This window comes from Engystomops pustulosus, chromosome 4 (genome assembly GCF_040894005.1).
Source record: "Engystomops pustulosus chromosome 4, aEngPut4.maternal, whole genome shotgun sequence".
NCBI classification, from domain to species: domain Eukaryota; kingdom Metazoa; phylum Chordata; class Amphibia; order Anura; family Leptodactylidae; genus Engystomops; species Engystomops pustulosus.
This window is the reverse complement of record NC_092414.1, coordinates 108,448,873-108,476,673: the sequence shown is the minus strand read 5'-3', so window position 1 is coordinate 108,476,673 and position 27,801 is coordinate 108,448,873. Positions and strand designations below refer to the sequence as shown.

The 27,801-nt window shown below is 38.7% G+C and overlaps 1 protein-coding gene across 2 annotated transcripts in view; it reads left to right on the top strand.

Moving 5' to 3' along the window:
- Nucleotides 1–27,801, top strand: part of GRM8 (glutamate metabotropic receptor 8) — a 682,838-nt gene that overhangs the window by 482,353 nt on the left and 172,684 nt on the right. For both annotated transcript variants that reach the window (XM_072147036.1, XM_072147035.1), the window contains exon 7: nucleotides 6,281–6,481. In XM_072147036.1, coding sequence (XP_072003137.1) covers nucleotides 6,281–6,481 — 201 coding nt within the window. The remainder of the gene's footprint in view (nucleotides 1–6,280; nucleotides 6,482–27,801) is intronic.

Sequence of the window (27,801 nt, the reverse complement as noted above, 5' to 3'; positions counted from 1 at the left end):
TCTTCAGTTTGAAATGGAAAAATAGAGCAATCACCTTGTTGTTTCTTCTACTTATTTTCTTCACATGTGGTTAAAAAAGTGTGTGCTTAAAACCAAACTTTATGAAACTTTATATAAAACTCCACAACAAATGGGCCCAAAAACTTGCTACCAACTTGCCTTTTTCTATAAATTTTATTACAAATAAAGTACATACACAGAAATATACTTAAGTACAAACACTCACCGGCCACTTTATTAGGTACACCATGCTAGTAACGGGTTGGACCCCCTTTTGCCTTCAGAACTGCCTCAATTCTTCGTGGCATAGATTCAACAAGGTGCTGGAAGCATTCCTCAGAGATTTTGGTCCATATTGACATGATGGCATCACATAGTTGCCGCAGATTTGTCGGCTGCACATCCATGATGTGAATCTCCCGTTCCACCACATCCCAAAGATGCTCTATTGGATTGAGATCTGGTGACTGTGGAGGCCATTTGAGTACAGTGAACTCATTGTCATGTTCAAGAAACCAGTCTGAGATGATTCCAGCTTTATGACAGGGCGCATTATCCTGCTGAAAGTAGCCATCAGATGTTGGGTACATTGTGGTCATAAAGGGATGGACATGGTCAGCAACAATACTTAGGTAGGCTGTGGCGTTACGATGCTCAATTGGTACCAAGGGGCCCAAAGAGTGCCAAGAAAATATTCCCCACACCATGACACCACCACCACCAGCCTGAACCGTTGATACAAGGCAGGATGGATCCATGCTTTCATGTTGTTGACGCCAAATTCTGACCCTACCATCCGAATGTCGCAGCAGAAATCGAGACTCATCAGACCAGGCAATGTTTTTCCAATCTTCTACTGTCCAATTTCGATGAGCTTGTGCAAATTGTAGCCTCAGTTTCCTGTTCTTAGCTGAAAGGAGTGGCACCCGGTGTGGTCTTCTGCTGCTGTAGCCCATCTGCCTCAAAGTTCGACGTACTGTGCATTCAGAGATGCTCTTCTGCCTACCTTGGTTGTAACGGGTGGCGATTTGAGTCACTGTTGCCTTTCTATCAGCTCGAACCAGTCTGCCCATTCTCCTCTGACCTCTGGCATCAACAAGGCATTTCCGCCCACAAAACTGCCACTCACTGGATGTTTTTTCTTTTTTGGACTATTCTCTGTAAACCCTAGAGATGGTTGTCCGTGAAAATCCCAGTAGATCAGCAGTTTCTGAAATACTCAGACCAGCCCTTCTGGCACCAACAACCATGCCACGTTCAAAGGCACTCAAATCACCTTTCTTCCCCATACTGATGCTCGGTTTGAACTGCAGGAGATTGTCTTGGCAGGAGTTGCCACCATGTGATTGGCTGATTAGAAATTAAGTGTTAAAGAGCAGTTGGACAGGTGTACCTAATAAAGTGGCCGGTGAGTGTAGATACAATATCCCCACTGATCAATACTTCTCTTCAACTTCTTACTAGTACTAGGTCGTGTCTGGGGGGCAAATGCTGCCCGAGCAACCTTAGGGGGGTTACAGAACCTTCAAGGATTTCTCCCAATAGATCTATCTTTCTTTAAGAGAGAGAACGTGTTTGAGGTCCATTGACAATATCATCTGACAATGATTAAATACATTAACCTTCTAATATACCACATTCAGGGTTAAGATGGGCAATGTCTTGTAATGTATTGTAGGATCCTCCCTTGGCTGTCATGAGATGGATTTTTCATTATTGGATTGATTGTCATGCCTGGCCTTATAAGGATGTTAAACAGAGGAGCACCAAATTGCTGCTTATAGTATTCATCTATGAGACACCTGATGAAGTTTTGCATGATGGAAACATAGGGTAGTTCACTTCATAGGCTAGCAGCAGGACTAGTTGAATGTGGTCAACTAAATCTTTACATTGAATTATGGATGTTAGCAGGCCTGTCTACATAAAAGTTATTTAGACCCAGTTCAGACCCAGAGGTGTAATGGAAAGATTTGCATCTGTTCTGTGTGTTTAGCCCAGCTGGATTTGGCTCACAATAAATTAATCAAAAAAACAAAATGAAAAACCTAAGATTTAAACTTACCTTAAAAAGAAAGATCCTTTTGCAGTAATGGAGCTATGTAGACTGAATATACAGGCATCTAGTCTGGTCTTTCAGGTATAACTGATGTAGGTAGTAAAGGTGTCTGATTATGTAAAAAATAATCTTCATGACAAATTTGTAATGGACATTTTAAGGGTATGAGTATTAATGTAGTAATATAGCAATCATTCAAATAGCGTGCCATGCTTACAATTTGTCTGGATATTTGCAGATGGCTCTCTATTATTTTTGATATGTTCGTGATTCTTATCACTGAAGACAATTATCTGTAACATCAGGTTATAAATCAGTTTTATTGTTGAGTGTTATCTTTCAGTAGTTTTAAATGATTCACTCTAATCTTTTTTGCCTCTCTATTTTATCCACAATAATTCATTGCAAATTCATCATAGACCATCATGGATGTCCCTTAATAACCTAAACTGAATGCAAATATCAGGAAGAAAAGAAATATCAGGAACATTTTGTATAAGACATTTAAAATATACAAGAACATCATCAATTTTATGTTAAAAAGATTTTTCGTTATAGGTGGCATCCAGGCTACACTATGGTATGAAACATTGCATCCAGTTTTCCATTCTTCCTGTTTCTTAAATTCTTTTATTTTTTATTTATTTAATTTTTATGAAGAGTTTTTATCAACCACAATTAAAATGTTTACACTAATGGAGATCTCAGTCTGATTTATTTGTTAGATTTTATCTGCATACCCCTATTTAGTTGTTATACTAAAGTTTACGATACTGATGCTTCACTATTAAGTTTAAATTAAATGGATACAATACAGATGTGTTAACCCTTAACTTAATTCAAATGTTAACTACTCCAATTTCATATATTTCAACATTGCTATATGCTAAACAATACTTAAAGTCTTTTACTCATGATAAAATATATTTAAACTAATATAAATGATTCATTTGTGTAACAATATTATTAAATCACATTAGAGGAGATTTATGAAAGTTTCGGTGAATAAACCAGTGCAGAATTAAACTAGTTGTATTCTGTGCCAGATAAATCATGGATGACTATGACTGTAGTTTATGACTGTGGAGTCTACTTCTACTTGTTTGGTTTTTGATTGAATTTTCTTGTGCGCATATAAGCATGCCCCTTTTCCATGGACCTTAGAGACATCTCAGAAAGCTACCCCAAAAATGGTCTAAATCCTTAACAGATATATATTTCTCCATTACTCTGGCGTGGACAGGTTGATAAATCTCCCCCATTGTCTTGAAAACTTGATGATCTTGGAACACATAAATCTAGAAATTTCCAGCCATGAGGATAAATTATTTAAACTACATTTGAAGTCAGTAACTGAAAAGATGATGAGCAGTCTGCATGATCTCATAATATGGGCATTTTCAATGGGCCAATATAGATGTCCATCTTTTGTGCATTTAATCATGATCAAAAGTGTACTCTCATTGAAAACTATGGTTTTACGTTTTTAATTAAACTAATAATAAAGAAGATCTGGCTATTCAAAGATCTTAAATCAAGCAAATACAGCCTCAGATGACTAACACCGCATAGCAAACATTCTAGACAATTGGCAATCTTCCAAGGAATAGACATTCCAGGTTAAAAATTTGCAATACATCTCAGATTCAATAGACCACAGCTATTATGTTAAATGTTCAAAGTCTTGATATTATAAGTAAAGGACTTAATACATTTGGTTTGGTTTGTTAGGAATGGTTGGCAGAAGAAAGCAACTGCTTTCTAAAGAGAAAATGGCAGCAGACTGTACTCTAGTTTTCTAAAATTGTATCTGAACATACCAAAAGACATGAACTATTATTATTGTTGTCTATTATTCTTGTCAGTCTAGTTACTTTTTCCCCAGTTTTAGTGTTTAAGGGGTTTTTGTGTTTGTTAATTAGGGCATGTTCTTGTTAGTCAAATTTGTCTGGTGTATGGCTGCATTGCCAGAAAGAAGATTCCACTACAGCAGGCTCCTTATAATGTGCACCTTTATCTTTACATGATTTTGAGAAGCAAAATTAGTCACAAATCTTGACAAAATAAAAATCAATGGCAGAGATTTATCTTTTCTCTATCTAGTTTTCCTGTCAGTCTAGTTCTTTTTTCATCTTATGTCTTAGTCTAATTTGTCTAAGATGGATTTTTCTTGTATTAAATTGGGCCTGTGCCTGTCACTCTGACACTGCTACCTGGTCTGGAGGCTGCCAGTTGTAAAGTTGATTAGGAACCAAGAATCCAGCACTTGTTCACAGGTTTCCCTGTGACCGGCATCCCACAAAAGACCAAGTAGAAGACATCTGGCACCCCTCCAGTAGCATGCAACAAGATCACTTTCTGCAGATTGGCAACAACTTCCTCCTGGACCAAGCAATGAGACCCCTGTCGGCCCTCCTGAGCTGAATAATGAGCAGATGGCCCTGACTCTGGATGTTTGCTGTGTCAGTAGGCATATTTCTCTTACCCTCCTGAACTATGTGATGGGTAGGAGGTCCACACTCTGCTGGTGCATTCAGCGCAATGGATTTCCATAGAGACCAGCCTGGAGAGCATGCTTACAGCAGAGGCAGTTTCGATGTGGGCTCCAAGGCCAGCATATCAGTTGAAAACCAAACAGAAAAGAAAAAAGAGGACTGGGGTCCATGGTCAGAAGGTGGCACCACAGTGAAGTCAGTGAGCGACATACATTTCTCATCATGAAGAGATGGTGGACAATTTGGTGTACTTCTTTACCAACTGGTGCCAGCTCCACCGATGCCTTAAATGGAGCATCAGCAAACATTAGGGTGCCTGCAAGCACCAACAATGGTGCCAGCACAGGCCTGTAAACTGCCCAGACACCAGTCTTCATTGAAATGCAAGACCACAGGTGCACTAGAGCGCTGTAACCTGGCTCCATACAGCAGCTGATCTTGCTGCTGAAATGTAAGTCCTGGTACCTGGAATCCCACAAGCAGTCACCCCTAAGCCCCTCCCTTAACCTCCTCCACAATATCCCATATACCACCCCTCCACACAACTATAACCTCAACAACTAAAGTAACAGTTAAAGTACCCCTTCCAATCTCATTGTGTCAGCGCTCACCAGGAGGGGATATGCTGTATCCAGAAGCTCAGAATTGTAGGCCAGGCTGCTTAACGTGCCGGCACCATGTCTTCAGAAGCAATGATTAGTGCCCCTTCCCGGCCGATGCTGGTCTCACCAATACTTTATAACACTGTAGAATCTGTAAGTTGCCATAACAATTGTCTCAAAATCATTTACAATCGTATTTTTATGTATTGTAAAAATACATAAGAACATACATACATACAAACAAATAAATAAGCAAAAGTAGTAATTTTCATCCCAACGTAACATGTATGTAACTGTATGTAACCATATCTGTATCCCGTATCCTCAAAATTGTGCTATAACTTTCAATGGAATGTAAGATTGTGGTGCAAGGGGTTAATGTTTTGGTGCAGGACTGAAAAGGTTTAAAACTGTCTCCACATTCATTAGGTGAAATAGAACTCCATAGACCAGCTTTTTGCAGTTCTACAAGTTCACCAACTAGATAGTCGGAAATTAGATGAACAGGAAAAGTGTCTGAATATCAAGCGGTGCCCAAATTAGGCACCCAAAAAAAAGAGGTTAAAAAAACCACCAATATTGTGGTGCTGACACTTAATAAATATGGTGCAACAGGCGCAGCAAGGGGAAAAAAGAACGCCAGTTTTCCATCTGAAAGTCAATAATGAATGCACCCACTGTGTCACACAGTTAGAAGCTCTGACATCTTGTTTTTGAATTTACCGGCCAAGTATGTTATCTTTAGCAAAAAGTGTCTTGTCATCAGCAAGCTCTGAAACCATTAATCCAGGTCCACTATTAAATTAGCATTATAAGACTCTACAGTTGTTACCCACAGTCACTAAAATATTTTCGAATTCATAGACTGCACTTCCCCGGTCGGCGTTGTTCACACCAGAAAATGCACCAGAATAATGACACTAGTTTTGGTCTCAAAACATAACATCATTTTCATAAACCTTGTCTAAAAGTTGTGCAAGTTGTAAAATTGTACAAGGATTCTGACAAATCTTCTTTGGTAAATCTTGCTGATTTTACTTGTTTCAATTGTGTATATAATTGTTTGAAATGTTTGCTCTGTGATGTACCTGCAAATAAGAATTCATTCAATTTTTTTATTCTAGGGTTGGAACGTATTGGAAAACATTCCAGCTATGAACAAGAGGGGAAAGTCCAGTTTGTGATTGATGCTGTGTATTCACTGGCACATGCACTCCACAATATGCACAGAGATTTCTGCCCTGGTTATGTCGGTCTTTGTCCAAGAATGAAGCCTGTGGATGGAAAAGACCTTCTTGGTTACATTCGGGCTGTCAACTTTAATGGTAAGTTTACTCTCCAAAATGTTTTCATGTACAGTTTAACTGTCTACATATGAAAAATTATCATAGATATACTTAATAATAACTTGTATCTCAAGAAATTTTTTAGCGTAAGTAAAGTGAGGTTCACAAGTTGTTAACTATTATATATGTCTCAGTAAAGTGTAGTTGGGATAACCCATTTTAAATTGCATAAAGGGGGAATATTTATCACGAACTGAAATAAACGCAAATGCTAACATATTGCTAGCACTTGCAACTATTTAGCCCACTCCGCCACCTTCACGAGGGCCGTGAAGGGACGTGAGGGGGATGGAGCACGACCTGCCGGATCTGGAATAAAATCTGGATCTGAACGCAGAGGCCAGTACCTCTTAGTGTATTTGAAGCATCAGGGAGTATCACAATTCACAGATCGAGATAAATTCCCCTTATCTTTCTTGTTAACAGAGGAACATTGGCTCCTCTAGAAGACATCATATTAATTACATTTTTTGCAATCTATTTGTAGACCTTTTTTAATCAGGTGGGTCAAGAAAAATCTATAATCATTATTTCAAGACATTTCTGATATAATTAAATATTTGTAATATAATTCTATAATTATTATTATAATAATAATGATTTAATGAATTATAATATCTGCATATTTCGTGTTTTCAGAGTTAATACTGAAATGTTAAGCAGAGATACTAGAAGTATCACTACTACTATTTATACAAACTAACTTTTTAAGTTGGTTTGTATAAATAGGACAAATGTGAATTTCGATTGAATGTCTCTACTGTAAGAATAACTGCCGTCATAGTCTATGTACTTGCACTGCCTTCTAATAGATATCAGCAACACTGTTTATCACAATACACATCACTGACCGCAGCTGGCAGCCTTTTTGAGACTGCACAAGGTCATTCTGAATTTAGTTTCCAAGTGGAAACTGTTTTTAGCTTCAGGTGAAATACCCAAAGTGCTTGGTTGCTATAGATATACACCAGGTAGCTATTTGGCATTCAGCCGATATGAATTAGTAATCTACGGTCTATACCGGCATTTTGTTTGATTTTGTAAAATGTAGCAAAATTGAATGACTAATAATATATCACCAAAAATCTATGAAATGAATATGATGAATTCTATTAAAAAATAGAGAATGAGAAAATATTTTAAATTGTTCTACCAAGAGGTTTAGTGGAAATCTACATAAAGGGCAACTCCACCTTACAGACGAGGAATAACATTTTCAGTTATATATAAAACTCTCTATTGAATCCTATGGAGCAAGTGAAGAATAATCCCGCAGAGCTGTGTTATAAACCAAAGGTATCACACAAGTCTGTCATGCAGTCCAGAGAAAAAAATACATTCTATAAATGTGCTCGTATTCAGCCAATAGATCCTACTGAGAGGTAAGGTAAATCTTCACAGCCCTAAGGGTTTATATTTGAAAGTTGCATGTTAAATATATATGATAGGATATATTAGGATATGTTTAGATGTAGATTTTTTTTTCTGTCAGGACAAAACAGTACAGTACAGTTTGTCATGTTGACTGCAAAAGCAGATTTGTCACATATCAGTTTCTAGGGGATTTCATTGGTGTTATGACTTTGCAGGTTACAAATGCTGCTGCTAGATGTTACCTTACATATTGCACATGTTGTATGTCAGGTTTACAGGTATTGATTTGTGTTATTTCTGGGTTAAGTATCATACTCTGATTCTTGAGTACACATGGCAAGATACAGCAGGTTAGGTGCTCAATTACTGCAATCTGTGGGTATGCCAAAACTCCCCAACTCTGAGTGACATGTGCTGGGAGTAGATGATGGTGGGGTCAGTAAAATTTTAACATGTTAAAGACCTGCCTATGTCAGCAGTAGATAATCCTCTGCAAACCTGCTCCCCTCGCACTGTGTCCTGTAGCCTAAAATGTGCAAGTTACAAATACTCTTTTCTTTAACTAAACAAAATTGCACAGCACATTTCAAGCACTCCATTAATCTGGCATAAACATAGAACAATTGCTATTGCCATGCCATGCAACACAGTGCAAAGCAAGATTTGTGACTTAGAAAGTCTCATAGTAGCTCCAGTCTCCTTCTGGCATATGTGCTGAGACTTTTTTTATGCATTTTGTGACTTTTTTGTGACTTTTAGGTAAAAATAATTCCAGACAGCAAATAGAGCATTAGAACATTCATAAAAGGGCCAAAGCCACTTTAAAGAATCTGATGGGCAGTGAAGCTCCAAAGACAAACATAAAACTGTCCCAAGGAGCCTGCCTAGTGATAAATTACCCCCCATGCTGTAGAGCTTCTTTCTATCACCTCTGCTAATTGGTAGAATATTTTGGAAAATACCTCACAAAGCAAGACATAGGGGCACATTTACTTACCCGGTCCAGTCGCGATCCAGCGGCGGGTTCTCCGACGCTAACTCGGATCTGCCGGGATTCACTAAGGTCCGTGCGCCGGTATTCACCAGGTGCGCTGGAGTTCACCTGCTTTTTTCTGGTGTATGTGAGTGCTTGATCTTGCGACACAAATGGCTTTTTAAATTCTGCGTTTTTTCCGAATCCTTCGGGTTGTCCGGTGGCCATGCCCCCCGATTTCTGTCACGTGAAATTTGGCGCGATTGCGCCTAAAATCAATCACGTGCGCCGCAATCCCATGAAATACAGTGCAAAGTGGAAATATTCGGGAAAAACCCGACGGATTCGCGGCTGCGGACCCTTAGTAAATGTGCCCCATAGTGTCATTTGACTTCAAGTTTGTTGATCAATTGCAAGTCAATGACTGGCTATCTTTATATAAATATAAAGAGTTAACTGGGCTGTGAACAGCCATAGATAATTACCATCACTGTGTACATACATGAACTCTATGCAGAAAACGCACTAGATAGTCCATACCTTATATGTTTATTATGCATGTTTATATATTGTATGATGTATATTTGGTGATGTGCTTGGTTTTTGTAATTTTAGTAACACAAATTAGTTTTTTGCTTTTTTATAATATTTTACACATATTTCTCATCAATGTTATGTTTCTCATTAAGAAATATATTATGAATTTAAATAAATAAATAAAAAGGTTTTGAGTAGTTTTGTACCAAAATTCATCTGCACTTTATTGCCCTTTATAGCATGGCTTGGAGTAAAATTGTACACCAGAACAAAGGAGGCTGTATCCAGCATGATGGAGAGGCAGGTATTTTCATTCGCTGGCAACTTATGTGTCCTGAAGTGCAGAACTGTAAGGACATTCCGCATGGCAACAATTGGCCTCCTACAAATGAGACCAAAACCAATTAGTTTACAAAATACAGGCAAAAATAAATTCACTAAAGGCTATGATCCATGTGAGAGAATACATGCAACACATAAGTCTATTGAATCTGCTGAATTATACTAAGAAATGCAACAAGCAGATAACATGACCTATTGTTAACATATTACTAAAGCTGCTCCTGAAATGTAACATATGGAGAGCTGCATGATTTTTATGTATTTTAAAAAAAATATAGAATTATATTGACCCTTTGACCTACAGGTACTTGAAATAAAGAAGCCAATTTCTCCTACATCTATAGCTGTGCTGTACCAAAGAGTGCAATATTTTATAACCATACTTAGAAAGAAAGAAACATTTTTAGAGTGTATCCTGAGTACTTTACATTATAGAAACCACTCATAAGAATACTAACAATAATTATAGACAATGGATATTGATGAAGATATAAGATGTTTCTCAAGACATACAGATATTTACTGAAACCCAAAATGTAAAAAGTATTTCCAGGAAGATGCTATTTCACACAACCTGAAAGTTTCTTTCTAGCTTGACTTTTCATAGTTTGTTCTGTTCCCTTATGTTATATTTCCAGACTTGGTAGTTTCAGATAATTATAGTTGTTTCCCCATATCTCTGCTCATGCATGCAGGAAGGTGCTTCACTTGTGAATGTCGGAGTAATCTTTCTAGTGCCAATTTCATTCAGACCTGCTAGTGGGCAGGTGTTTACTAAATCTACAAACAAAAATAGCATTTTTCAGAAGTAAAAGTTAAAATAAATAATAATTTTAGGAGAACTGCAATCAGGATTGGGTATGCCATCATGGCTGAAGATGTATGGTGTTTGTTTGTACGAAAGTAGAGAAAAACCTGCTTATCTGAGGAGTAGTGCCACTTTGTTTATTGGCTGTGTCTAGGATTATAGTCCAGCCCCTATCGTTTAAGTGTAGATGAGTTACAATACCAAACACTGTCCTTAGATAAGAGCAGTCTTATGCCAAGAAGGACACAGATGGGAGTTGTCTTAAGCACAGTATGTTAGTCTAAAGACAACAATGTGAGTCATTTTCTTAATGTAAATATGCATATACATTTGTGTATGTGCCTTTGTTTTTTTGCATCCTGTATGATCCTGGCATATGCTTCCCAAAGATGTTTTTTTCTCTTACCGTATGCAAAGTATTTACTTTTGACCCTATTTGATCCATTGATTCTATGGCTGCCAAGAACACTACAACAGTAATTACTTATGTGTATGTTATCTTATTGGCACAGGTAGCTCATCTTGTATATTATTATCTGAGGAGTGCAAGGAGATATATTGTATATTCTACAAATATATTCTACATGTTAGGCTTTTGGGACTTCTTTATATATTACTAGCATGCATAATGTTGTAGCTATTATGTACCTACCTGGATAAAGAACACAGTAGTTTGACATTTAATCAGTATCTGTTGTTGAACTGAATAACACTGATTGTGGGTGGACAGTAGAGGCTAGACAAATAAAAGCTGGAGAGTGAGTGAAGAGGAGCTGTAGAGGTGTGCAGCCAATGGCAGTTCTGTGAAGACAGGTCATCAATAAGATTTGGAACGTCATTTATTGACATTTTGTTGGATTGCTTTCCAATAAAACATCTGTTGGGAACTGCAATTAGTTGTCTATACCATTAGCCTAGATAAATATATAGACAAGATAAATGTGATGCAAGGCAACTAAACTCTAGCATTAAAAAAGACAAGGCAATAGACATAATTAAAAATAGCATCTAAAACACTGATCTAAAGTTATCCCTTCACTTGTGATCTATTTAAGAAACTATGTACAATATATTTATTTTTTTAATATTTCACATTTACTATTTTCAGTTCATTTGTCTACCTCTATATTATATTCTGATAAATTTCCAGGTTATTTTCTGTTTGTCCAAGAAAATGCTTAAGGTCATGCTCAGCGTCACATTGCAACCAATGTCAAAGTGTTTTGGGTGATTAATTGGATTTTATTTGGTAAACTTGCAAAACTGTTTGTCAGCTAAGCTGCAGCAGTGCTGTGTGCTATGAACTGGAATGACAGAGTTTAAAATTAGAGAGATGATCTCAGAAAACCTTAGGCATTCAGAAAGGCTAATTGTTGTGAAATGATGTTTTCACTTAATGCTGAGAAATGAGTACGTGAGCAGCTCTGAACCTAACAGCCAGTTAACAGTTTACGATGAGCGGCCTCTCTGACTTCTTGGCCATGGAAAATATCTTTTCAAGTGAATTTGCGGTGCAAGCACCCTTCTCCATTGCTATAATTGTATATACTTGACTATGTAGGAGAATAGCAACAGCTTACAGGTAAACAAAATTTGTTATTATAATGCAGTGTCGCAAACATAATCCCAAAATAAAACATTAGGAATCAACTCAAAACAGGAGCTTCAAGTGCCACTTCAATTTGATACTCCTTTCTATTTCCTTGGCAACATGGTTATAATAGTAACGATCACCCCATTTGCATCAATCAGTTTATAGCTCTGTGATGCTACATGTACCATTCCAGATCTAAACTGGATTGTTTCTCTGGGGTTTAGAAATAAAAAGCATTTGTTTTAATACTTTAAATACCAAAACGTACAGTTTTGAGCTTGAAATCTTGTTTCTTAAAAAGTATCAAAATATGAAGGTCATTGCAGCAGTGTTCATACAGTAAATGCATTGCAGATATGGATTAACCCTTTAAGCACCTCGCCCTTTTTTATTTTTTCATTTTCATTGTTCACTTCCCACAATCAAAAATCTATAACTTTTTTTTTACACGTAAAGAGCTGTGTGATGACTTGTTTTCTGCGTAATTGCACTTCATAATGATGGTATTGAATATTTAAGGCCGTGTACTGGGAAATGGGAAAAAAAAATTCCAAATGCAGTGAAATTGGTGAAAAAATGCATTTAGGTCGTTTTCTTGTGGGCTTGGAATTTACAGCTTTCAATGTGCGCCCCAAATGACTTGTCTACTTTATTCTTTGGGTCAGTGCGATCACGGGAATACCAACTTTGCATAGGTTTTTTTTTAATGTTTTCATACATTTACAAAAATGTATTTTTTTATTTTGTCATCTTCTGGGGCTTATAACTTTTTTATACTTCAGTGTACAGAGCTGTGCATGGTATCTTTTTTTGTGACTTTTAATGATGTTTTGAAAAAACATTATTATATTTTGATATCGGGCATTTTCAGATGCGGCAATACCTAATGTGTTTGTGATTTTTACTGTTTATTTATATTTATATCAGTTCTAGGGAAAGGGGGGTTATTTGAATTTTTAGGTTCTTTTATAATATATATATTTTTTTTGTTTTTTTATTTTTACTTTTACTATTTTTCAGACTCCCTAGGGTACTTTAACCCTAGGTTGTCTGATTGATCCTACCATATACTGCCATACTACAGTATGGCAGTATATGGGGATTTTCATCCTCATACATTACAATGTGCAATTAGCAATTTTATTATTTTGATATTCTTTGGTAATTGTGTAAAACACTGTTCCGATAGCATGGTGTACCCTTTCAATTGTTGATCAATGACTTTGAAGCCATGAGGATTTTGTGTACGTATATGTGTATAAACAGTTCATAGACAATGTTCTAACAAAGAGTGATGGCTTAAAGGGGTAATGTTGTTTGGCCATTCACATTCAATTTATATACATTTCTTCAATTAAATGTTATTAAAAATAATTTACCTGTGTGAAGATAATTTCTCAAAAAGATAATCTAATGGTTCCGTAGAAACAAGAATGTATCCTTGGTTACGGCCACGGATTGCACAAAGACACAAAGGGTGTTTGCATATGAAATGTCCGGGAGTCACTGCAGGTCCCAAAGCCTTCCTGTGGTAATGAATGCTGAAGCCAGGTGGTCAGGACTCAATAGTGCATGTCTGGCCAAAATGTGAGGTGGTCACATCCAAGGATGCCATTTCGTTTCTAAGGGACCCTGGTTACATTTATGAGAAATTATCTTCACACATGAACATCTTTTTTAATAACATCCAATGGAAGAAATGTTTACATATGGCAAATGAATTAAATTAAACGTAAATACCCAGGGAATACCCTTTTAAGTGCTAGAAGTGTAGACTTTGCCGTGTTATCCATAGACAGCTGAAAAAGAGTGAAGAACTCAGGTGATACCTTTTTGAGGATAACTGAGTATATTTGATGGTGAGCTTTTGAGAATACTAGTTCTCTTCAGCAGACATGATGACATGAAACAAAAAAATGCACACCATTTCTTACAAACTTGGCAGTGATCATCAAAAGATAATTTTAAAAAATTAAATGAGAGAAAGATATATAAATAGACATCTATTTTACAGCAGGATGGTAATAAACAGACGAAAAACCTGTGAGGCATGACCAGAGAGCTCTGGCTCTTGATCTTCTTGTGACCTCCAGGTCAGAGATAGGGGATCATGAAGCTGGCATGGATCTTAAGACCACTTTGCAAGGTGATAATCTATGATTAATTTATACTCCCATTCTTTCTTTTCCCTTTGTGTCTTGAAATGTTCCATTAAAATAGTACTCGGCAAATCTTTTATAGTGTAGTCCACTCTGGAGAAATGTGCAGCCACTGGGTGATCTGTCATTTTGTTTTTAATTTCGGATCTCTGCAAGCTCAAGCGCTGATGATCAATGTCTAGTGTCTAGCTCACCATCCAATATACTCAGTTAGCATCAAAAAGGTATGTCTGTTTTTTTCACTCTTCTTCTGCTTTCCATGGATAACAACATGGGAGGTACCACACATGGAACAGAAAACCCAGTTTAAGATTTTGAACAACTCAACAGTCACATATTTTTCCTAACAAAATGCAAAAAGTAGGAAAAGGCTTCATGCTACATAACCCAACCACGAATAGTTACAACAGTCGATTAGAAGAACAGCTATGCATACAGATATCTGAAAAACTATGCATTAACATTACAGTTACGATTTTCTATAACAACAAGAGAATAATTCAGGAGGATAAAAAACATACCCTAAAGACACTACTGGAAAAAGACACAGTGGAGAAATATGACAAAATATAGAGAAAGCTCCATAGACTGAGACAAAATGTCGCCATCACTACAGACACAAGTGCTCAGCAAGGTCATGAGAGGTGCATTGTGAACATTTTTTCCTATGAGCCTGATAAAAATAAACCGTCATTTGTCTCTCCAGAAGTCTGTCCTTCTGCAAGATCTTTGGACAACAATAGACTCAGCAATGACATGGATGAATTTACATGGATGAACTTACATCCTGGGGAAAAGAAAGAAACAAGTGCATAACCTAACCCTGCAGAATCAAAGGGCTATTAGATCATTGAAAGTAAACCCAGATATCTTTATAAAACCTGCTGACAAAGAGCAAAAGTCCAAATAAACACTTTGCACTACATCAAGGAGGCAAACTAACAGCTTTCCAATCCCATCCATTACAGTGAACTTGAACTGTTACTACGAATAACTCATTGACATGACCAAGAAGTTTTCAACTGACATCCCAAGCCAGGCTGTTTCTATATGCTGCCTAAGATTCACTAAGATGATAATCCAGGAAGGCCTATTTCTGGCATTGACACTCAAAACATCTCAGGCTGGGGGGAAAACCTCCCAAAATCCTGGTCAAAAATACTCCTAGCTACATCCAGGACACCACTGATCTTTTAAATAAAACCAAGGCTGTAAGTTCACTTCCTACAGGTGCAATTCTGGCCACTATAGATGTGGAATATGTGTACACTAACATTCCCCACGAAAATGGAATAGCAGCATGTCAGGCAAACTTGAAGAAACATAATCTACCAACAGAACTTGTCACAAAATGTATACAATGATGCTCACCCACAAATATTTCTCATTTGGAGAGGAACTGTACCTACAGTATATGGGAACATCAGTGGTTTCAAGGTGTGCACCACAGTAGACACAGTATTCTCTACATAGCTGAATTGGAAGGTGCATACCTTTCTACCTGTACCACAAAACCCATGATCGACCTTCATTACATTGATGATATTCTGATCAATTGGACTGCAGGCGAGGAGGTCCTGCCTCAATTCCATCAGGGTTACAACAAGTTTAACCCCACCATCAATCAAAATTAAGCTATTCAGATAATACATTTTTGGACACCACCATACACATTAACCCCTTAAGGACACAGTGTTTTTTTGTTCATTTTTCACGTCCCACCTTCGAAATCTATAACTTTTTCATTTTTCAGTGTACAGAGCTGTGTGAGGGCTTATTTTCTGCGTAACAAATTTTAATTCTCAATGACTAGTCCACTATTATTCTATGTCCTGGACTTAGATGTGGTGAAATTGGCAAAAAAACACATTTGTGGCACATTCTTGTGGGCTCAGTTTTTAATTTACTCTTTGGTTTGGTACAATCACAATTATACCACATTTATATAGGTTTTAATGTGTTTTAATACATTGTCAAAAATGTGTGCAGAAAATGTGTACAGAAAAAAACAGACATTTGGGAGCTATGTTCCGTTATTGGGTTCAGCGGCCGGGAATAACCAGTTTAATATTTTGATAGATCGGGCATTCTGAGTTGTGGCGATACTTAACATGTTGTAACTGTTTATTTTTCACTATTTCTTAGATCTAGATGGTCTGATTGTTCCTACCATATACTGCAATGTATTGCAGCATATGGCTTTTTAACATAGTATTCATTACAACGAGCTACTGGCTCATTGTAATGAAACTGTAGATGCTATGCAGCCTCGGGTCTGACTAAGACCCAAGGCTATCATAGCAAACGATTGCCGCTCCCCGATGACGTCACGTTGATCAACGATTATAACATGCGCCGCCATATTTTAAATGGTGCCAGTAGCATCAGAGGGGTTAATACTCGCGATTGGTGCTTGCACCAAACACGGGTATTAGCAGTGGGTGTTTGCTGTAATATGCAGCAAACACCACCTCTGTATGACAAGGGCTCACCTGTAGTACCTCTGCACCGTACATGTATGGTGAAGGGTTTAAAGAAATCTGTTTAACCATTACAATTTACCACAAGTCAACAGACAGAAATGCCTACCTGAGAAATGACAGCTTTTACCCAAAAACACAAAACAATCCAATATATACAGCCAGGCTATACGCTACAAATGTATCTGCTCAAACAAGACAGACCTGAAAAAAACCCTACTAGAGATAAGGTCTCAATTTCTCCTGTTTGGCTACTGACCAAAATTGATTGACAATCAAATACGAAAAGCAGCAGCAGAGACACATAGAGAGACACAACAGGAGGCTACCACAAGTATTCGCCTACAGCCCACAACTGGAGATCCTATGTTGTATTGCCAGGGAACTCTGATTCTTCACAATGATATGAGAGTAAAAGAAATATTCCCATTCCCCTTTCTCCTTTTCTTCCACCAAACCTGAAAAAACTTGTTGCCCAGAGTGCCCTAAAGCCTTATCAGGAAAGGGCACCTCACCCTCCCTCCAAAACTGGTGCAAAACATTCTGGCACATTCACACAGTTAGCCATGTTGACCACCCACAATCTTAGTAGGTACATAAAATCAAACGGAAATTTTCCTCCAGGTGGTATATTTGAAACAGACATTTCAAGAAACAGTGGGAAAAGGAAGAATGGGAGTATAAATTAATGCAGAGAACACCTTGTAAAGTGGTCTAACATGCCAGCTTCATGATCCAGTGTCTGTGACTTGAAGGCCACAAGCAAATAAGAACCAGAGTCTTAACTTATTTTAGTCCATTACAATGCTGTTGTAAAATAGTTATTTGGTTATATATCTTTCTTGTTTTTTTAAAGTTTTTTTAAATTTACTTTGATGATCATTGCCAAGTATGTAAAAATTGCTGTAAAATTTCTGGTTCATGCGTAACATCATGTCTGATGCAGAGAACTAGTATTCTCGAAAGCTTACAATAACTTTAAAACTTCAAAAAGGTATCGCCTGATTTCTTCACTCTTCTGATGGCTAAGGCATATAACAAGGAAATGCTTTGCACTATATAAGCCTCAATAATTGAAACTAATATATGTGTTTGAAAGGTCTCCAAAATGTAAAACATAATGATAGATAATTTCTCTTGGGTGGAAATTATTGTTATGAAAGTCATGTTTAATTAATAAACATTGCCTATATTATGGGGCTAGAATCATATAATGTAATTGGTGCTTGGAGTTGAAGTTTTATAAGCCATCATTAAAAATGTTCAAGATTCAAGAAAAGTCATTATTAATTTTTATGAACAGCATACGATGTGGAAGTAACTTACTCCCATCTTGCAAATAGTTTCACAGACCATTTGTTATCCACCTCTTTGGTACTTTGTATTTTTATTAGCTGCTCTTGTCAGTTATTAATCTAGACAGGTATCTCCGGTGGCTTTGTTAACAGGACAGGCAATTGATTTTGTTCAATCTATTGTGTGTTTTGGGTTCTCAAACTTTGGGATGTATGCTACTGCAGATGCTCAAATTTTGGGTGAATGCAACCTTTTTAGCTGATGTATTATTTACATTACCTTGCAGTTTGTTTTGTTCTATCGACATTTGTAGTTTCTAAATGACTACACAGTATATGTTTTTCTCTTAGGTGGAACATATTTTAAAAGACTTTTTTTAAATTTCTCTAAATCAATGACTGTTTTTAAAGACTGTAAGAAGACTAAAAAAAAGTCAGCAGCAAAAAATGTGATATCATTGAAAATGAAAAGTTAGGTATTTGTCTTATGTCTTGTGCTGCCAGTATGAGGCTGAGTGGCAAACAGGGGTTAAAACCTTGAGATCTGCCTTTCAGCTATCTTCAGCTGATTACTGACCAGATATTATCCATCTGAGGCCTGTTGTGCCATTTAATTACTCAGTTTCATTGTTTCTGAGTTTGTTTACTATGGGATTGATCTTTGTTTGGTCCATTTGACTATTTCTTGATTATTAGTATTGAGTTTATTCTTTACACTTCTGATTTGGACCTCAATGTATCTTTTTTGTTATGAAATATGGTGAATAATTGGATCTTTTGACTAGAGATTTGGATCTTGGCCCTGGTACTGAACTTTCTGCTTCTTCTTTTACTACTTTTCCCTCAATTTACTTAGTGTAGGGATTGTCAACCAGTTTAGGTCATTATTTGTCAAGAAGGAAGGGACAGTTTCAGGGTTTTAGTGCTAGGGATCACTATCACTATATGTGCTGCACTGGCTACCTATCTACTGGGGAGCAACCGGTGCACTGACTTCCTATCTACAGGGGGAGGGGGCATGTGCTGTGTTGGTTAATAGGATCAAAGTTAAATATGAAGGGGTAAAGCAAAATTTATACAAAAAAACCCTAACATTTTTCACTGGCTGTGGTAGAACGTGTTATAAAAAGACATTTGGAGTGCTGTGTGAGAAGAAAGCGAAGATATTTGTATCATTGTGTCTCTATTTTAGTACACGCCAAGCTAGAAAAGAAATCGCCTGAACTTTTACACATACTAGGACAGATATATTTTAAGGTGTTCAGTCTATTTGGGCTGAAGTCCTTTATAGGCTGAAGTACTGTACAGCATATATATTAAAGACATATACTACCTCAATTTTGAAGACTAGAAATATTTGATGAATATACAAAATTAATTGATTTACTTCTTCACTTGTGACTTCTTTATTGCACTAAATAGCCAAATAACACTCCATTTCATACTAAACACTCTTTTCCTTAATTCTATTTCATGCAGACTCTGACAGAGTAATAGACTCGGAATAAAAACTGTCAACAGAAGTAGTCCTGGGTACTTTAATAGTTAAATACATGTAAACACTTTAATTAAAGCATTTAACTTGTTCCCTGCCAAGGGCATCTTTCATGCCTACTGCTATTGAGGCAACCAAAACATTTGAGATGTGAGATGTAAAGGCAGAAGCTAAGAACACATGAGATATAACCTTACTTTGTTTCAGGTTGTTTTGCAAATACTGTAGAAATACAATGCTAGTGAATGCTAGGCTGAATGCTTTTCAGCTTTATAGGGAACCTATCATCAGAAATTTACTAGATAAACATTTTCCAGATCATGTTTATTCATGGCCCAGGGTGGTGGCATGGTCCAGAAAATCAACTTTGATGTTAAAGGAAAACTACGACTTGCATGGTAGTTAAATAAGCTAACAAAATCAGCAATACTTATCAAGTTACAAAAACCCCATGCAAATATTCAATGACAGCAGCTGTAGGGGGTAGTGGGGGATAAATGATTAAAACTTAACTTTTATTAGGATGATCAAACAACTATCACCATATGTAAACAAGGGCAACAAAAAAACACAATAAACTCAGTGGAGTGTACTGCTCAGCGGAAGTAGGTAATTATGTATCACACATATTGACATCTGGTGGGACAACATGCCATCAATACACGTATGGTCATCTCCTACCGTGATTCAGATGTCACATAAGAAAGCAGGATTTGCAGGGGTATCCGGAACTGTGCTGTCCCTCTCAGAAAAAACCCCTTAACTCCTGCCCTGACAAGGGCAGTCCACAGCTGTCCCTGTCCGAAAACAAAAGCATGCCCCCTGTTAGCGCCACCTTCCCTGACGCGTTTCGTCACCTTGACTCTTCAGAGGGAACCAGTGTGAGTCAAAAACACCATACTTGCTAGGCGTAATTGAACAAAAGCTGCCAGCCATGCCTGCACACCGTGTCTCCTAGTCCACCACCAGGACTGGAGACTTGCAGGACACTATATTACGACGTTGTTACCCACAGCGCAACAACTACATCTTCTGCATGCCAAGCTTTTTGTTCAATTACGCCTAGCAAGTATGGTGTTTTTGACTCACACTGGTTCCCTCTGAAGAGTCAAGGTGACGAAACGCGTCAGGGAAGGTGGCGCTAACAGGGGGCATGCTTTTGTTTTCGGACAGGGACAGCTGTGGACTGCCCTTGTCAGGGCAGGAGTTAAGGGTTTTTTTCTGAGAGGGACAGCACAGTTCCGGATACCCCTGCAAATCCTGCTTTCTTATGTGACATCTGAATCACGGTAGGAGATGACCATACGTGTATTGATGGCATGTTGTCCCACCAGATGTCAATATGTGTGATACATAATTACCTACTTCCGCTGAGCAGTACACTCCACTGAGTTTATTGTGTTTTTTTGTTGCCCTTGTTTACATATGGTGATAGTTGTTTGATCATCCTAATAAAAGTTAAGTTTTAATCATTTATCCCCCACTACCCCCTACAGCTGCTGTCAGTTAAATAAGCTAACCCAACTTTGCAGCTACTACCATCTTTTGACGATTTTGCAGGGAGACTTGCGATCGTTATTTTTGGCTCTTAGTGACACACATATCCATTTCAAACAGCTAAGTGGGACAATATGGGGGTTTGATTGGATTAGGCACAGTCTGCCGATTTTTTTTTTTCAAAAGTGAAAGTCACAGGACAAAATACTTTTGTGTGCTGTCAGCGGTGCAAATCCAATTTCATCTAGCTTTGTCTGCCTGCTACTGTTTAGCAAGTTAGTATCCAGAAATCCCGAAAATTGTCTGTGTTGGTTAGAAACAAGCCATAGCAATCATCTTCTGAGGTTGCTGTCTGATTTCTTTTGCATGTTTTGTTCTTCTATAACTCCTAAAAAAAACAAACCTAAAAAAAATTACCAAAAAAAATTTACACTTTATATTTCTCTTTTGTCTGTAAAAAAGACATTAATTTGGAAAATGTTGAATCTGAGTGCTAAGGGTAGAGGAATCACAGTTCCATGCACCCACACGCCCAAGCCCTCAACGTCCACATCTCCAATTTACTGAGCCTGGAGATGCTGCCCTATAGGCTGGTAGAGACCGAGGCCTTTCGCAACCTCATGGCGGCAGCCGTCCCTCGATATTCGGTCCTCAGCAGCCACTACTTTTCCCGTTCTGCCGTCACAGCCCTGTACCAGCATGTGCCATGACCAACACCGTTTGTGAAAAGGTCCACCTAACCACGGACATGTGGACGAGTGCTGCCGGCTGGGCCACTATATATTGCTGACAGCACATTGGGTTAACTTGGTGGAGGCCGGGACAGAGTCTGACCCTGGGGCCTCTCATATACTACCGACACAGAGGATTGCGGGGCCTACCTCGGTCACGGTCTCTCAGGCCTACTATGCCTCATCCTCCTCCCACCCCTCCTCCTCCTCCAAATTACCATCCGTGGGCATGGCGCCATCAGTCGGTAGAAGATTCCCTTGTTGATAGCCAGAGCACCCTCTAGTCTGTTTCTCAGCGCGTATCGGAGGAGGTGAAGGTGGATGAGGAGGAGGATGAGGAGGAAGAGGAGGAGAATATCGGCGAGACAGAAGAGGGGACCTCTGCTCAGTCCTTATTAAAGGGGTATTCTCACCTGGGCATTCACATTCAGTTTCACTAATCTTCCATATATAAACATTTCTTCAATTGGATGTTATTAAAAAAAATGTTCCTGTGTGAAGATAATTTCCTATAAATGTAGTCATGTTGTCCCTTAGAAACAAGATAGCTTCCTCGGTTACGACCACGTCACACTCTGGCAGCAGTGGCCAGACATGCGCTATAGAGTCCTGGATTCAGCAATCATTACCACAGGACGGCTGTGGGACCTGCAGTAATTCCTGGACATTTCATATACCAAAACCTTTTTGTTTATTTGTGCAATCTCTCAGGCAGTGGTGGCCGTATCCGAGGAAGCTATCTCGTTTCTAAGGGATAAAATGACTACATTTATGAGAAATCATCTTCACACGGGAACATTTTTTTTAATAACATCCAATTGAAGAAATGTATATGTATGGCAGATTGATCAAACTGAATGTGAATGTCCAGACGAGAATACCCCTTTAACTGTTCAGTGTGTATGGGCAGCAGAAGAGGAGTTGGAGTAGGAGGAGGAAATGGAGAGTCAGGCCAGTGAGGGGAGTGAATTGTTGCACGTTGGGACTCTGGCGCATATGGCAGATTTCATGCTAGGCTGCCTATCCTGTGACCCTCGCCGATCCCGTGACCCAGCACCGATTACTGGGTATTCACTCTCCTGGACCCACGGGACAAGAAAAATCTTTCCACTCTCATCCCTGTAGAGGAAAGGAGTGTGATAGTGCATGAATACCAGCAGGCCCTGCACAAGCTGAAACAGTCTTTCCCATCTGACACCGCTAGCGGCAGAGGACGTACTTCTGCTGGACAAGTAGCGAGGGAGAGTAGGCGAGCAGGCAGCTTGTCCAGCACTGGCAGGGGTACGCTTTACAAGGCCTTTGCCAGTTTTATGTCACCCCAGCAAGACACTGTCACAAGAGTAGGGGTGATCTTTACATAAAGATGGTGAAGGAATACGTAGCTGATCATACCATCGTCCTAAATGATCACACAGCTCCCTACAACTACTGGGTTTCAAAGCTGGACATCTTGCCCGAACTGGCGCTGTACGCCTTGGAGGTTCTTGCCTGCCCTGCCTCTAGCATGTTGTCAGATGTTGTCATTTTTCTGGAGGGCCACCTACCCGCTCCTCTGTTTTGAAAATTTTTTTGGACTGCCACATACATGTACTATCCAAATTTAATTGTCTCCATAGCAGCCTCCACACGTCGTCTTTATAGCTGCCTCCACACGGTGTCCCCATTGCTGCCTCCACACCTTGTCTCCATTGCTACCTCCACACGTCGTCTCCATAGCTGCCTCAAAAAGTCATCTCCATAGCTGCCTCCACACGTTGTCCCCTTAGCAAACAAGCTGTGTCAGGCAAAATTCAGGGTTGTTTTAACGGCTTCCACATCAAACTTGTTAACTTTGTCGCCACCCTGCTGTGTTATCCACAAAATATACCGCCAAACTTTTATCTATGAAGGATATTATTTCAGTGCTACTTGCGCATCTCTTTACGTTCCCCTCCCTCACCATAACCAGGCCAAATACTTATAAGAACAGTGCTACATTTGATCTTACACAAAAGGTTTTTAGAAATGCTCTTTGTAGAATGAGTACACTCTGGACAATCGCCAGCCTGAGGCTGCGGCCGCTGCCTCCACACGTCATCCACATAGCTGCCTCCATACATTGTCCCCTTAGAAAACATGCTGTGTCAGGCAGAATTTTCAGGTTTTTCACCAGGTACGTAATAGAACTCGGCCCATCTATCGCCGCCATGCTGGAGACCTGAAGTTTCTATCATAGCGTCGCAATATGGATGCCCCATACCGTCGCTCTTAATCATGGAACCATTTCCAAGAAAAAAAAAAAATAGAACCACAATGCTATTCCTTTATTTGTAGATGAAGTATTCAAACGACCCTGCCTGCTTTGAAAATGATAATTTTTTTTAAGTAAACGCTTCGGGCCCCCGGGTCCATTTTGGGTGGGGAGGAGCCAAGAGACAGGGGCTTGGGCCGCCAGCTCCATCCCAAGATCCAACTAACATTGTTTTAACTGCAGCAACTTTAATCTACTACTATAACCTTTTACCTCAAAAATCTATCTTTTCACTCCTCTTTTCTCACCCGCTTACGTTTACCTCGGGTGCCAAAACCATCCCCACTGCCTCTACACATCGTCTACATAGCAGCCTCCACACATCGTCTCGATAGCTGCCATCACACGTCGTCTGGATAGCTGCCTCCACATGTCGTCCCCTTAGCAAACAAGCTGTGTCAGGCTCATTTTTCGGGTGTTTCACCAGATACGTTATGGAACTTGGTCAATCTGTCGCCGCCATGCTGTGTTATCGACTAAATATACCATCAACCTTTTGTTCACATAGTTTCAAATTGGTTTGAAGCCTGAGTCCTTTTGGGGTATGTCGCCATGCCACTCTCTACCCTGCCGCTACCTCCGCATGCCGTCCCCTATAGTGTCAGGGCCAATTATTGGGTGTTTTAGATGCTATCTCGCCTCACTCGGTCACTCTGTCATCGCCATGCTGTTGCCCATAATTTTGGCATAATGGTGCGACTAGGCAGCCTCAGAGGCATCCATGCATGCTGCCCCTGCTGTTTCCTGTCCATTTCCATGGTGTTTCCATCATTTTCTGAGGTTTCCAGGTTTTTGGCCAAGCTTCCCTGTGCAGAGCCTTGGTCCCCTTGAAAAATGCTTGAGCCTCCCATTGACTTCAATGGGGTTCATTATTTGAAACAAGCACTCGAGCATCAGAAAAAGTTTGACTCGAATAATGAGCACTCGAGCATTTTGGTGCTCGCTCATCTCTACTCACCAATTATTTTCCACTATAATCACTACATAATTGATTCTTATGACCAGATGTATTACAGAATTATCAAACATTATTCCCAATTGATACATGAAAGGTAATTAATAGTGGTAAGTTGGCCTGAACTGCAAAGCAATTACAGGGGGGGATTTATCTTCTTCTCTGTCTAGTTTTCCAATCAGTTGAGCTTCTTTTTTGGCTTGTTACTATGATCTTGTCTTAGGTGTTTTTACTTTGGGTTAAAAGTGACTAGTGCTAGTTAGTGTAACATGCCTGTCTTTTAGGGCTCTTTCACATGAATGTTGTTTTTCACGTACGTGGTTCAGTGATTTCCACGGATGCATCACAAAGCCATTGATTTCTATTGATTCTATCCGTTGTCCATACAAGCCTATGGATCACAAAAAAACTAATAAAACCATTTTCCTCCACTGATTAGGCATCAGTGTGATGTTTTCAAAGCAATGTTAAACCTTCAGGTTTTTTTTTGCGGACACAAATAAAAATGGATGCATCACACATACAAAATGGAAGAAAAACTGAACCACAACAGAGAATGCAATGGATGCACACATGAAGTGTCTTTACTCAAAAAACATTGATTTTGCACAAAAAAAGATGTAGTGTGAAAGGTCTGTTCCAGTCTCAGATTTGCCATCTGAGACTGGGTAAGCATTTGCAATTTTTTGGCACCTTTATAAAAAGTAGCAGATAGTAAATACAGAAAACAAATGCAACTAAATATCTGGAATTGTAAGATAAATTGAGTGTACTGCTCAGATTCATGTACAACGAGTTGCATTGCAAATAAGGAATGCTGCAAAAATATTTGCAAATCACCACTTATTTTATCTTCTTGGTGGAAAAAAAGATAAAATAAAACTGTAAATGTATTGCCCTTATATTATATTATATTCCAACTATTGTGGTGCTGCATTTACTATAGTATCCATCAGAAACCCAACAGTTGTAAAATGCATAAAAAAACTCTCATTACATACACAGGGGACTGCAACTTTTTATGGTACTTTTTAAGTCGTGAATCTGGCTTTGCAAGGGATCCACTAGCAGTAGGTTTATGTTTACAACAGAATAGTAAAGTGGCGGAAATATTCCAGTGCAACTTTTAAGCAGTGAAAAGTGGCAAAAAAAAACCTTAATGAGAATTTTTTTAAACATTTTTACAACAAAAAAACTTGACAAAACCAAAGATAACTAATCCCCTGTGGCTGAAATCTCCACCAGGTCTGACCTTGTTCTATCCTGGTGGAGAACAGTATAGAGTATTTATGCATCTACTAAGAGGTTGGAGCCTCTGGGGGATATTTATCAGGACCTCTGCGCAACGCCAGTGGAGTAGAGGCCCTGAGATAATCGCAAATGCTAGCTTATTGTTAGCTTTTGCGATTATTTTCCCCAATCCGCCACCTTCACGCCAGCGTATGATAAATATCCCCCTCTGAGTAAATCTGTCCTCCAATGCAGGGTAAAATTAAGAATTGGCAATACGCCAATGTTAATAAATTCCTTCCAAAATATTGGGCATTTTTGCATAGAATTAAATTAAATCTATCTATGTATCTAACTTTTTAAAAGCAATTGAGTTTTCTAACTTAGACTTTACCAAGGTTATTTTCTGTTATTTCTTTGTTGCACTGCTTTTCTTGCTTTCTAAAAATGTGCTGTAATAGTAGCCTTTTACTCTTGTCACTTTTCAGTTTTTTCTAATAAGCTGAAAAAGAATATTTATTATTGAGAAACAGCCTAACAGACAGTTCATGGGGTGCCTATGCATGGTGTGCCAGAGGCAAGATTTCTAAATGCAGATTTCTGCCAATTGTTTGGTTGCACTTACAAAACGTTAGTTCAGGTGCAGTCTGGCAGCAATCGGCAACTATTAATTCAGACACAGTGGGGGACATTTATTATTCGCTTTTGTCAGTTTTTTGACAGCCTTTTTTTTTGGAAGGGTATTGAAAGAGTGACACAACCCATAAGAGGAGTTGCTGAATGAAAAGAAAGTCGATTACTCATTGATGAAAGTCCACAGCCATTTGGATTGAATAAAACACTTAATCTAATCCTTACGTATTGATCATGTAGGAAGTGAAGGTTATATCACATGTACTTCCATATTCAAAAAGGTATTAGATGTATTGTTTTTTTTTATGAAGTAAATATAGCTGTGTCCCCTCAGGAATCTAATTGAATATTCTGATATATGTGATGGATATATAGTTACATATGTTCTGAACTGCATTACACTGCAATACAAGTGTATTGCAGTGAAAGGGCTTGAACAAACACTTGCTCAAGCCCAAGTATGAAAAATATTGAAAAAAGAATTTAAAAAGTAAAAATAATTTTATAATAATGAATAAATAAAAGTCCTCTAATCACCACAGTGACATATAAAAAGCAAATAAAGTATTAAAAACACAAAAAAGTACATATTTGTGTCTGTATCTGTATAAATGTGTCTGTATTAGGCTATATTCACACTGCCGTTGCCCGCCCGTACCGTACCGTAGCGGGCAACGGCAGTGTACGGGGAGAGGAGGAGGAGGTGAGCGCAGCTCACCCCCACCCCTCTCCATAGCAACCTATGCGGCACCGTACCGCTCCCGTAGGGTGCCATGCGCCAATAGAAGTGTATGGGGGACGTATATCGGCCGTATATACGGCGGCCGTATATACGTCCCCCATACGTTCGTGTGAATATAGCCTTAATCTGTACAATTCATCTAAAGTGAGTGAACAGTGTAAAAA